Source organism: Alexandromys fortis, unplaced genomic scaffold, assembly GCF_014885135.2.
Source record: "Alexandromys fortis isolate MF-2015 unplaced genomic scaffold, M_Fortis_MF-2015_v1.1 scaffold_5, whole genome shotgun sequence".
NCBI lineage: Eukaryota > Metazoa > Chordata > Mammalia > Rodentia > Cricetidae > Alexandromys > Alexandromys fortis.
In genome coordinates, this window is record NW_026067924.1 from 24,639,329 (window position 1) to 24,653,318 (window position 13,990).

The following is a 13,990-nucleotide window of genomic DNA, read 5'->3' on the forward strand; positions in this document are numbered from 1 at the left end:
GAGTTACTGCATTTATCTGTTGATGAAAACTGAAGGAAATATACTGAGGTTTTAATGATCTGAATAGGTGGATTTTAAATCTTTTTTCTCAAATATATTACCCAATGTATGTATGTATGTATATATATTTGTGTACATGTATACATATTATATAGCTTTTAAGGTAAAAATTGATCTTAAAATTGCTGTGTAAGCCTAGAACTATTACCGAATGCTAAATACAACAGCAGTGTTCTATATAATCTAACCCTTCCATGAAGGGATGTTGGGACCTCAGGTCTTGCATGATGATATTGCAGAGAGTGTTTAGCTTCTAAAAATGAAAGGAATAGAAGACTTATTTCCATTTGGGGACTTTGTGTGATAATACTGATTTCAGGTATGATTCCAAGTCTTTTATTCTAAATTGTCACTCTCTTGTAAAAAATAAGCACAGTGAATTGAATCCCATAATCATATTTAAACATCAGTTATGTGAATAGAAGACTTATTTCCATTTGGGGACTTTGTGTGATAATACTGATTTCAGGTATGATTCCAAGTCTTTTATTCTAAATTGTCACTCTCTTGTAAAAAATAAGCACAGTGAATTGAATCCCATAATCATATTTAAACATCAGTTATGTGAATAGAAGACTTATTTCCATTTGGGGACTTTGTGTGATAATACTGATTTCAGGTATGATTCCAAGTCTTTTATTCTAAATTGTCACTCTCTTGTAAAAAATAAGCACAGTGAATTGAATCCCATAATCATATTTAAACATCAGTTATGTGAATAGAAGACTTATTTCCATTTGGGGACTTTGTGTGATAATACTGATTTCAGGTATGATTCCAAGTCTTTTATTCTAAATTGTCACTCTCTTGTAAAAAATAAGCACAGTGAATTGAATCCCATAATCATATTTAAACATCAGTTATGTGTTTGTGGCTGGAGAAATGGTAGAGACCTATGCTCTGTCCTTAAGGAAGCTCTGAGAGAGAAGCGGTGGGGAATCTCACTCCATTATCATACCAACAACTCATCTTTTGATTTAGTGGTTGTTCTTCAGAGAAGAATGTTAATTTCTGTTTCCAAATAGTGTTTTCGCAGCCTATCATCAACAAGGTGAAACCCCAGCTCTTGAAAACTCACTTCTTGCCCTTGATGGAGAAGCTAAAGAAAAAGGCTGCCATGGTAGTGTCTGAGGAAGACCACCTAAAAGCTGAGGCCAGAGGGGACATGTCCGAGGCTGAGCTGCTAATTTTAGATGAGTTCACCACGCTGGCCAGGGATCTCTACGCCTTCTACCCACTCTTGATCCGATTTGTGGACTATAACAGGTACAATGTGCAAAAATGCCTCACTCCCCCCACCAGGTCCTTCATGACCTTCTTGGCTCATCTGTGTATGTAGACCTCTTAGTTAACTGACTCCTTGACCCCAAGCTTGTTTGTGGTTATAACACAACAAAACATTAATGCATACATTAATTTTCACTGCACATCTTCAGTTCACCACTGGGTATTGTTTGTTAAAGGTGTGCAAGTAACATATCTATTGTTATATTGTTTCTGTTCTACAGCAGAGGCTGGAGCTATAGATGTACAAGGCTTCAGGTTATTCAGAAAGAAAATGCGCTTTAATTGTTTAATGTGTATACATAATATATATAATACAGTATGTATACCTATGCAAAACATACTATACATAAGTGTGAATGTGGTTTATAAAGCAACCATTTGTCAAAATAAAACTAATTTTTAAAAAATTTCTTTCTCTTGAAAAGTTGATGGACAGTTAAAACACTTACACGTTTTTAAATATTACATGAAACCACTTAACCATTATGAATTATTTTGTCCACAAACCTCATTTTGGCAAACTGGGCATAACACGTATCTTTAATCCCAGCACTCAGGAGAGGCAGAAGTAGGCAAATCTCTTTGAGTTTAAGTCCAACATGGTTTACATAGCAAATTCTAGGTTAGCCAGGGACGTCCCCCCGCCCCAAGGCTTTGATAGAAAGGATTTGGGGAAGGTTGTTTTGTTTTTCTTCATTAACTCTAGCTGAGAATCTGCTTATCATATCTTCCAGGGCAAAGTGGCTGAAGGAGCCCAACCCAGAAGCAGAGGAGCTCTTTCGAATGGTGGCTGAAGTATTCATCTTCTGGTCCAAATCCCACGTAAGTATGAGAATGCTGGCCAACAGCATCTATTGTTTGATGTATGATAAGGACTTTGCAAAGGTAGACCAGTTGTCTGGTTTCTGAGGTTATTATCTGAATGACATTTCTTGAGTTTGTTTCCTAGAATTCACTTTATAACTTAGAACAGGATGAAGGTAACTCTGAGGATTTCAGGGAAATGGAGCCTCTCTTAAACTCAGTAATTTATCTTTTAAAGATAAAATTTTGATAGTACTGTATATTAAGATGAGCACTTATTTTCCCCCTCTTTTAGACAGTGCCTAATGTTGCCCAGGCTGGTATTAAGTGCTCACTTCACCTCCACATTCTTGGATCCTTTAGGACATGTCTGATTTAAAATGACTTTTTAAACATGTATGTATGTATATTCAGATTGATGTCTGATATCTGTGACATACTAAGAAATTCTCTTAAGGTGTTTCTGCTCCTAAATAAATCAAATGAAGTATTTTGATTGTTTATTTTGTGCTTAGCTATGCTAGACTAGGGATCGGCCCTGATATAGATCTCAACTCTTGATATTTTGAGACAGGTCCTCACTGTGTATCTTAAGCTGGCCTTGGAGTTAGCTTGACCTCAAACTTGTAATTCTCTTGCTTCTGTGGGACCTTGGCATGTGCCAACAGGTCTGATGAATGGTTTCTTATTTTGCACAACTCATTAACTTATTTGGGATATTTTGGGAGAAATGTATATTCTGAGATAAATCAACCTATCTCCACCTGCCAAAAGCAGAGACGAATTGACAGTCTATTACCTTTCCTTCTCTCTCATGGGTAACCTAATTTTTAAATGCCAAGTGGACAGACAGGAGCAATCCAGGATTAGATGCTTTAGCAAGCTGAAAACTGCTGTGAAATTGACATATGTATTCCACTCGTCAATCATTTAAACACCAAATGAAATGTCTTTGAATTTTTGTCTTAAAGAATATTTTGGAAGGAGGACTCCATTATAATAAGCAGGCTCATTTAATGGTTCTTTGAATAATAGAAATAATGGTATATCTTAGAATCAAACATTTATGTATTGAAATTTTCTCCAAATGTTTAAGATCAATTGATTTTACCATTCTGTTTCTAAATAAAAAGTACATAAAATAATGTTATAGTATTTTTAGAATTAGATGGAATAACTATCAGAATAGGAAGTTGTCTTAGAGTTGTATGTGCCCTTGAAAGACTGTGTTTATCCCAGGAGGCAGCATATACCACTCCCCAGCAAAACTCAGTATGGAGTTCATACTGTCATTTGGTAATGTGTCATTTTTATGACTTAACCTTCTACACTTAGTGTCCTGTCTTTAAAAAGACAGGGGGTGGTGTTGCGTGCCTTTAATATCAGCACTTTGGAGGCAGAGACAGGCAGATCTCTGAGTTCGAGTCTAGCCTGGTCTACAAGAGCTAATTCCATGACAGCTAGGGCTGTTACACAGAGAAACTCTGTCTTGGAAACAAACAAACAAACAAAAAATCCAAACACCAAAAATAAATAAATAAAATAAAATAAACAAATAATCAAAAACCATACCTATTTAAGATGGGCTTGATTGTCTTGTTCTATCATTCCAATTCCCAAGAATGTGAAGGAAGGAGGCTTAAAATATCATGGACTATTTAGCCACGGATGAGTTTAAAGCCAATCTGAGCAATTTAGTGAGAATTTGTCTTCTAATAAGAAGAGGGCTGAGGGATATACTCTGTAGTAGAGTACTTGCCTCATATGGACAAAACCTTAAGTTCTGTCCTTGCATTGGAAAAAGTCAACCATACTCACATATAGTTCTTAAAATTGTCCTAACCTAGCAGTCTCAGATCAGCATCTGTCCTTGAAGAAATTCTGGGCTTCTGTATAATTCTAATTATATCATTTTTCTCTAAGTAGTTTTAACTGAATTTTCCTTTGCAACTTCTTAGAATTTCAAAAGAGAAGAACAGAACTTTGTGGTGCAGAATGAAATCAACAACATGTCCTTCCTCATCACTGACACCAAGTCCAAGATGTCCAAGGTACCAAGTCTTCCCATCTGTTTCAATATTTCGTTATGAATGCTGGGTTTTAGAGGTTTGTTTGAAAGTTCATAATGGTAGTTGAGTTAGTTCGATAATACTGTTTACTGATATAAAAACGTATGTTCTGTTTGGATAGCTTCTAGGATTGGTTTGAATCAGGTGTAGTAAACTACTGAGACATAAAAATGATCTATGGAAGATGAAGTTCTTACAAGATTCCTAGAGACTAAGCTTACTAAAAATAATTTATTATAAATTGGTACATATAAAAAATGAGTTCCACACACTATATATATATACATACATATACATATATATGTATCTTTGGAATATAACTGTTCTGGCTTCTAATGTTCAGAAAATTATAGATTTGATAGGGCACAATTATATATGGAATACTAATATACTGCAATATGATGGTTGTGTACAAGTACTTTGTAATGAATCAATTGCTGAAGCTGGAGAGATGGCTCAACAGTTAAGCATACTGACTGTTCTTGGGGAAGACCCAGGTTCAATTTCCAATATCCACATGGTGGCTCACCAATATCTGTAACTTCAGTTCTAGAAGAGCTGATGACCTCTTCTGGCCTGTGTGGGTGGAACACACATATGTGCACAGACATACACGTAGGCAGAAACTCTGTACACATAAAAGCAGAAATGTTTAAAAAATGAATCAGCATTACTTCTCACTGTGCTGAGAAGTCTTTCAGCTCCAGCCTTTTTCTTATTTCACCTTTTTTTTTTTTTTGGAAGGAGGGTTGATGTTTTGTCTTATTTCTTTGTTTTGCTTCTCTGTTTTTGAGATAGTGCCCTACTATGTACTTCTGGCTGTCCTGGAACTCACTATGTATAACAGCTTTCCTATACTTACAGAAATCTACCTACCTCTGCCTCTCAAGTGTCAGGGATTAAAGGTGTGGGTTAAGATACTAGACTATTCCACCTTCTTTTAAGTAATGTCAATCACTTGCATGCTTAATTTCCCTTTGTTTCTTTTCTCCGTTCCCTTTGACTTTCATAATATATCATTGTCATAGAACTGGTTCAGTTTGGAATTATTGCTACAAAAGAAATCCAAAATTTGAAGTGGATATGGGGCAATTATTGTCTTACAATAGGAGAACTTGATCTCTTTGTTAGAAGACTACTCCCTGCCCATCAAGACTTAGAGCGGATTTGAGGTACCCTGATGGCACCACCATAGTCCTTAAAAAAGTCACAAGACACTGCTGATGTATGTGTTCAGGTTCAGTTTTAACATAATCACACCAGTACTTCTGAATATTTCCGAACCACTGAGACTGGTATACCGTTTGGTTTCTCAGGAGATACAGTGAAGCGATAATAAAAGAGGAAAGTGTACTTTATACTAATTATGTATAAAGCACAAAGGTAGTTATAAATAATCCAGATAGGGTATTCATGTATATAACACACTCTTTTTATTCATGTATATTGCAAAGCATTTATCCAAGCAAAAGTAAGTTTTCTGTATTTAAATTAATTTAAGCATTGAGAATTAGAAAGCATATTACATATTAAATTAGTATGTGGAATTTCTCCCTAATGTTATGATGTGTCTTGCTATCTAAAAATTACATGAGAATAAAATACCATGAGTTAATAGTAAAGATGTAGGAAGAATAAAAACTACAAGTAAAAGAAAAAAATTGCTGAGATTAAAAGATGGCCTTTTCAGAATGGTTGGTATTCCTAAAAATCAGAACTGGGAGAAAATAAGGAAAGTGGGTCCATGACTATGTTAAAGAAGATTGGCAGATCTGAATGCAAGAATCATGGATGAACATCCCCGAATTCCTCTTTGATCCGCAGGCAGCCGTTTCTGATCAAGAGAGGAAGAAAATGAAGCGCAAAGGGGACCGCTATTCTATGCAGACATCTCTGATTGTGGCAGCTCTGAAGCGACTGCTGCCCGTTGGGCTGAACATCTGTGCCCCCGGGGACCAGGAGCTCATTGCTCTGGCCAAAAATCGATTTAGCATGGTGAGTCTCCTGGTCACCCAGGGGTGGTGGTCATCAGACCTCCAGGCTCTGTGGCATTGCATCCTTTGAATAACTCTGTCAATATTTCATTTACAGTTACATTTTTGTAAGTAGTTTTTCTGCCTACTCTAGGAGTTTAATCAATGACTGCCTATTATTATTTTTTTGCTGGGGGGTGGAATTTTTGTCCTAAGCAAACAAAATATATGAATCTCTAGCTCCAAGGTGAAAAATGGATTGCATATGAACTCCTTTATAAAATGTACCATGAGAGCTTTGGTCAGATTTTTCAACATTAGAAGCAAATGCATTGTCTCCAATGGTGGCTAGAAGAGGCATTAGCTTCCAGGAGCTCTGGTCCGTTGTGGGCATTGCGATTTTTTTCTTTGCTAGAATTATCTCCTTTAGTTTATTTTTCATAATTACAGATGACTATGTAAATTTCTAGAAAGATGTCTTGGAGTTGCTAGTTTGTATATGCCAATTGGAGAATGCATTCTCCCTGTCCTCTTCTCCAGAGACGGACAGTGAAATGCCTATGTCAATCTTGTTTGTGTCCTTGGACGGAAGGATGGATGGATGCTTGGGCAGAGTCATCTGATGTTTGATTTTTACATGCACACTTCTTGTTGGAGCTCTGTTATGGAGTATGTTGTGACATGCAAAAGTCTCTTTGTGGAGATTTGAGAGAAAACCATGGATTTATTCCCATATGAGCCAAGGGAACATGTTTCTGTCCTCTTTCTTCTTATGAATTAGATGATCCTTCCATTGACCCTTGGCATCCTTACTAAATAGTCAAAGTAGCTTGTGGCCCTGCTTGAAGTGGTCACAGTGTAGAGAAGTTTTCTGAGGGTAGAGGGTGGCTCAATAGGTAAGAATATATACACTCTTGGAAAGGACTAGGTTCAGCTCTGAGAACCTACTTTAGAAACTCACAACCATCTGTAACTCCTTCTTCAGGGTGTCTGACACCTTCTGGGCTCCATGGGCAACTGCACACACACACACTCACACACATACGCACATATACACACACATACACACATGCATACACACACACTCCTACACGCACATACACACACGCACACACTCACACATATACATGAACATACACATATACACACCACATACACAAACATACACACACACTTTCTCTAACTTTCTCAGAGAAAAGTGAAAAATGTAACCAGGCCCGTCAGACATACACTATTTAACAGGGTACTTGATTGCTCTTGTTGAATGTGGCAGTCAATGCACTTATTATGAGATTTCCTTTAGGTAACATATATTTCTTGACAGAAAGACACCGAGGAGGAGGTACGAGATATAATCCGCAGTAATATACACCTACAAGGCAAGGTAAGCCAGCTTTTACTTCAAATCATGTTTACTATTTTCAGGATATTATTACTGAAAGTCTCACACTAGCAAGTGAGATTATTTTAGTTGGCCATTATTGTACTTGCCAAGACTTTGCATTAATAACCCGAATGGTAATAATAAATGGTGTAATCTTAAAAGTTGAGGATTGTAAATTATAAAATTAAAAATGAAGTTCATCACAGATTGAATAAATACTGTATATGCATTTTACAACTGTTTTTTTGTGGTTTGGGGGACCTGGAAGCAGAAATTCATAACAAGTTGAATTTTTTCCTTTAGTGTTAAGGTAAAATGTATATTTAGGAGTTATTCATATAGAGGAGATATTGATATTTACTGCAGTAAGTACAAATGTGTTGACCCAAGGAGAGGAAAAACCTATTAAAGACAAGTGTGACTAGAAACTGATTCCAGCAGCACTGAAAGAGTTGCTAAAACTGAGTTTTACAGTCCAGTATTTGCTATTATTCAAAGATTTTCTTAAATACTACCCCGAGTAGGTTACTCATTTATTTATAAGATATATCATGTAAAAAGTCTGTTTTTGTTTAGCACTACCCACCAAGCTCAACAAAAACAGGAAGACAATTTTTTTTTTTTTTAAAATCTTTGAAGCTGAAGAACTGGTTCAGCCATTAACACTTAACTGTTCTTTTAGAGTAGTTTGCTTCCAACTCTCACACCAGGGAATCTGATGCCCTCTTTTAGACAACATAGGTATATACACTCATGTTCACAGAACTACATAGACACACACAGTTTAAGAAATAAGATATTGAAAAATAAATTACAAAGATTTTATTTTGAATTTTTATTACGAAATTTGACAGCATTAGCAAATAAACTGTTGAGATTTCTTTTGGGTGATTGTAAAAGTTGCATGCTATATTGGTTTATATTAAAGTCTTCATTTCAGTGAGAATTTGCTGTGTTCTAAACTCCCTATGTTTAGAGTCAAGTTTAGACCAGACCCGAAATAAACACACAGAAACTATATTAATTGCAATACTGTTTGTCCAATAGCTTAAGCAAATTTTTCTAGCTAGTTCTTACATCTTAAATGAACCCATTTCTATTATTTTATATCTTATCATGAGGCTTGGGGTTTACCTGTAAGGGTCCAGCTAGTGTCTCATGTTTTCTCCTCCAGTGGTTACAAGGCTGGGATCCAGTGAGGAGTGGAGGCAGGGAAGTCAGAAGGGGATGGTTTGTGGGATCCACAGGAGGTGTGGACTTGAGGAAAGGGAGGCTGCTGCTGGTGTTCAGCTGCAGCCCTGGGGATGAGCTTAAGTCTGGTGAGGGAAGAGAGGGAGGGGAGGTCTGTTGCAGACTAACTGGTCTTCCGGCTGAGCTTTGAAATTTCAACACTGTTCCTTGCTTCAGCATGTCATTTATGATTTTTCCTGGGGTATATTGGCTGGAGATGCAGCCATTCTCACTACTGCAGGTCTCTGAATTTCTGTGTCAGGAAAAATGCCCTGGACTCCTGTTAACATTTCATATCAAGATGTCATCTTACATCTTAACTACTCTAGGGAAATACTCCCAATCACTCACGCAGTCGGTCACATATGTCTTCCCCATTATCCTGATTAGAATGATAAACAGTAATGAAATTTCTATCCTCTCTACTACATGAGAATTTCATGACTATATGAAGTTTTATGTTTCTGATCTCTGAATAGCTTTCTCTTGCTCTTTTAGTGATACATCTAAGATGTGCATCATAAACTATAGACACAGAGGTATGGGTATAGCAGTCAAACCAAACTAACCTTTCCATTTCCTCGCATGGTTGTATATTTGTAAACAGGTTTTAAATCTTCTCAGTGAGCTTTGGTAGTGTAGTATCGTCTTATTAAAGGAGCTGTCACACAGTCCGGCCGCTCCCTAGACGTCTATGTGGCTAGAGTTCTGTAGGTGTTTTAGTACTCTTCTGTGTGTGTTTAGTGGTCATGGTAGACCCAGCAAACCATGCTGGACACCTCTTCTCTTCAGCTGCCATCTTGTGTTTTCGTCACCACAGTTGGAAGATCCTGCAATCAGGTGGCAAATGGCTCTCTACAAAGACCTGCCAAACAGGACGGAAGACACCTCAGACCCAGAAAGGACAGTGGAGCGTGTCCTGGATATAGCAAATGTACTTTTTCATCTTGAACAGGTCAGATCTTTGTGTTAATCCCATCGTATTTGCCTTACCCACATAAAGTATTTTTAAAAATGTTCATTAATTTTAACTGTGGTCCCCCAACTCCCATATATGTTTGGAATAGTCATTACAATGAGCATATAATTCATTATTTCCAAGATTATAGTTTTTAGGAGATATCTGTAGATGGTATGTTTCAGGAGATCAGAGCCTTCAATTCTATTATATTTTTTAAACTTTTCTAAAATTCTATAGATTGTTAGTAGTATAGACTTTATTCTAAACCTTTCTAACAAAATATCACAGTTATACCAGATTTCAAATATTTTATTTTTATATCATTTTAATACTTCACATAAAATATGCCTGAGATATTTTGTCTTTTACTGGTTTAATATCTGAAGTGTTTTCTCTTTTGCTTGCTTTATCTTTGCTTTTATGAAAGATTTTAAGCAATTTCTCTCTGATATAAAGAGAAAATTACATTTATAAAAAAGTAATACATTGACAGTAAAACCTCAAATGAGGAAAATATTTTTGTGTCATTTTTCAGTCATAACCTGTTTTAACTATCAAGTTCTTGTGTGTCTTATTCTCTATTTTGTCTTCTTAGTTCAAGAATTTTCAAAGTAGTAATTCTTGTGACACTCTCAGACGGTTATATTGTATGTTTATATTATATTAAATACAGTCTGTTACAAAATACATGTATCCAGGCAATTGTCTCGTTTCCATACACATATCTGAATCTGCTTGTATATTCATTCATTGAAACTTATGCTCTACACACGTAAACATATTCTCTTTTAAACATGACATCTAGTCAATAAGGTAACATTCGAGCTGGAGAGATGGCTCAGCCATAAAGGTGCTTGCTGTGAAAGCATGAGACCCTGAGGTCAGATCTCCAGCTCCCATGTAAAGGCTGAATATAGTGGCCATTTCTGCAATGACAGTACAGGGATGGCCAGAGGCAGGGGGGTCCCGAGGACTCACTGCTCAGGCAGCCTACCTGGGGCTCTCTGATCTGCAAGTTCACTGAGAGAGCCTATCTGAAATACTAAGGTGGAGGGGGTTAAAAATACTTTACAATGATCTCTGCCCTCTGCTCACAAACATATTGATGCGAGTCCACTCATGCACATGTATTCAGCACACACACATGAAATAAATATAAAAAAAAATAAGATTGCACCAGTGAGAGAGGCTAGCATAGTTAGCCAGTGGATCTCTGGCAGTACCTGGGGGATATGCTTTCTTAAAACTGAATATGAGAAAATAAAATGCCCTGTGTCATCCCAGAAACCTTCCTACCTTTGTGCTGTAGGGATTAAGTTTTGATTTTCTATCTGCTTTAGCCACACTTGCGTATATAACCATAATATTAATATACGTGTTGTTTTAATTTTACTATATGTTGTTTGAACATCCATCCCTGCCTTGAATGGTTAAATAACATATGGAGATAGTTTAAAGTAGCCTGTCCCACTCCTTAAATTTTTCCTTGTATAATTCTTTACCAAATTTTGAGGCTAGATGCCAGTTGGATCCTTTTCTGTCCAGTTTACAACTGTATCTCAAGAACTCAAGAACTTCACATACATCTATGGATTTTATCATATTCAGCAGAATGTCGTACTTATCAAAACTGCTCTCTTAAAATCTCAGAACTTAAAGTGGAGTTTTATATCGGGATACATTGGATCTCATTGGACGACAACTCAGCTCTTGATCCTCTTTTAATCTACACTATCCTCAATAAGAATTTATTCCACCTACTACTCTCATCAAGAAAACAATTGAAGTGAACATTTGCTAGATCATTACATTGATTTTCTTGAGGACAGAGAGTCAGAGAAATAAGAACTTGTCAGTTAGACAGATCACCCTGTTAAAATGTCTGGAATGGCTCAATCAGTCTTATAATTATTGTATTCATAGTCCAAGCATTTGTTGCAAAGCATAATATATTTGGCTTTACTTTGGGCTAACAAAACATTTTTATTTTTTCCAGAAATCTAAGTATACTGAGTATACTGGCCGGAGATATTTCAGTCTGGGAAGTACAGTGCTCCATTGCCTAGAGAATACTAATTAATTTACAAAACCATGCTAGGAATTTATATTCTTTCTAATACTTATGATTAATCTCTTTTTTTTCTCTTGAAGTTTCAAGCACCATTATTCAAATAGCCTGTTTGCATAATTTCTTATAACTTTTGAATTCTCATTTATCTTACCTAACAAAAAGAGCTACATATTTTAGTACTTTCATAATATTAAATCCTTCTATTTACTCCTGGTACTGAGTTCACAAAGCCTTGTTGTCTTCTTTTATTAAAGAGTAGTCGGCTTCCCATTGACACTGCTTGTACTTGTGGTCACCATACCTATAATACAAGTAGTTTCAGTGAATATGTGAGCGAGTGCATTTCTATATAGGAAACAAAGCCACACAACCCACAAAGGGGATTAACGAGATGAAACGAGGACCCGAGTTTGATCATCAGAACCCACATTTTAAAAACTGGGCGTGGCAGAATGTGCTTGTAATTCTAGCACTGGGGAGACAGAGACAGCCAGATCTCTGGGACTCACTGGCCAGCCAAACTTTCCTAATCGGTTAAGTTCTAGGCCAGTGAGAGACCTTATCTCAAAAACATAAACAAACAAAATACAAACAAACAAAACACAAGTTGGATGGCAACCGAGGAATGATACCTGGAGTTGCTCATTGGCCTCCATATGCATGCTCACATGTGTGTACATATACCTGTGTACAAATATACATGCATATACATGGGATTAACAAAAACTTAAAGGGCTTAATATTTTCAGAATGACACAAAATGATTTTGTATATAATGCTTTTCTGTTTCTTTGATTTTGAAGATGACAAGGCTTGGGAGCTACAGACTATTAGAAAATAGGTAATTTTTACTAAGTTCCATTTGAAATCATCTAAAATTTAGCTTTGGGTAACTTTGAGGATATAGTCTTAACCAAAATAATTGTTAGGCAATTTGGAATAAATTTAAGAGATGCAGCTGACTAATATCACACTGTTGAGGGTGGATTGAGGCTGTAAGCGTATCTTTATTTGTGCTGTTCTACCTCAGGTGGAACATCCTCAGAGATCAAAGAAGGCCGTATGGCATAAACTACTCTCTAAGCAGAGGAAAAGAGCCGTTGTCGCCTGCTTCCGGATGGCCCCTTTGTACAATCTGCCAAGGTCAGAATTTTTTAAAGTGCTTAAATAAAAGAGATTCATTTTCTTCTCTAAATAGTGGGTGACAATGGTAATCTATCCAAGGGATGCACAGTAGAGAGTTATTGGTTCTTGAACTCGTCGGTTTGTTTTCCTTGTTTATTTAGAGAACCACAGTTTGTCCTGTCATTTAAAAATAGTGTGTTGAGAAATAGCAGCTCACATAGGGGAGGACATAGAAAGAAAGGAAACATTCTTTCAAGTCCAAACGCTCAGATTTCAACTTGAATGTCTGTATTACTCAACATCGGTCAAATTGATTTCTTCACTCTACTATGGTTTCCCCTTCTGGACGGTGGCTGCAGTGGCCCATACAGTACAAAGACAGACTGGTGACCATTACAGAGTGCTTGTCAGTATGCAGGTCACAGTAGATGCTAGCCGTGGCTGCTGTTTGTATAATTGTTCTCATGTAGAGAAAAGAAAAGATACTCTCCTGACCTTCAGCAATGACAAAATGAACCCAACAGACTCATCACTGTTCTCTTAGGATTAAAACAGCATACTTGTTAATAGGGATATAACTTGGTGCATTCCAGTCTGGCTTGATGACCTCTTACAGTTTCCTGGGTATTCTCTCAAAGCATTGGTCTCTCTGCTACTCTTAACTTTCTGCAAGCAGTCATATTCCCACTGAGTTGGTTACTTTTCTATTACTGTGATAAAACACCAAGGCCAAAGGTAATTTATAGACAAAAGAACACATTGGAAAGGGTGTGAATCTAGTCTTCAGATTCTCGAAGCCCAGCTCCAATAGTAAATTCCTTCAACAAGGTCATACCGCCCCAAACAGCTGTACCAAAGAGAAGGTGTGTTCAAATGCCGGATGCAGGGAGCCGATTTGAGTGGCTGCCATTACAAGATGGCATTTGGCCCCAGCCTCGCTTGATACCATAATAATGGTTGCAGTTCTTCCACTAGAAAACAGGATGAGTTGTTGTGATCTAGCTGCCCACACTTCCCCTGACCGGC

At 36.9% G+C, this 13,990-nt stretch overlaps 1 protein-coding gene across 1 annotated transcript in view; it reads left to right on the plus strand.

The window, feature by feature from the left end:
- Positions 1-13,990, plus strand: part of Ryr2 (ryanodine receptor 2) — a 551,701-nt gene that overhangs the window by 448,317 nt on the left and 89,394 nt on the right. The window contains exons 69-76 of the mRNA XM_050142326.1: positions 1,086-1,326; positions 2,082-2,169; positions 4,110-4,202; positions 6,045-6,215; positions 7,518-7,577; positions 9,628-9,762; positions 11,765-11,808; positions 12,869-12,982. Of these exons, the coding sequence (XP_049998283.1) occupies positions 1,086-1,326; positions 2,082-2,169; positions 4,110-4,202; positions 6,045-6,215; positions 7,518-7,577; positions 9,628-9,762; positions 11,765-11,808; positions 12,869-12,982 (946 nt within the window). The remainder of the gene's footprint in view (positions 1-1,085; positions 1,327-2,081; positions 2,170-4,109; positions 4,203-6,044; positions 6,216-7,517; positions 7,578-9,627; positions 9,763-11,764; positions 11,809-12,868; positions 12,983-13,990) is intronic.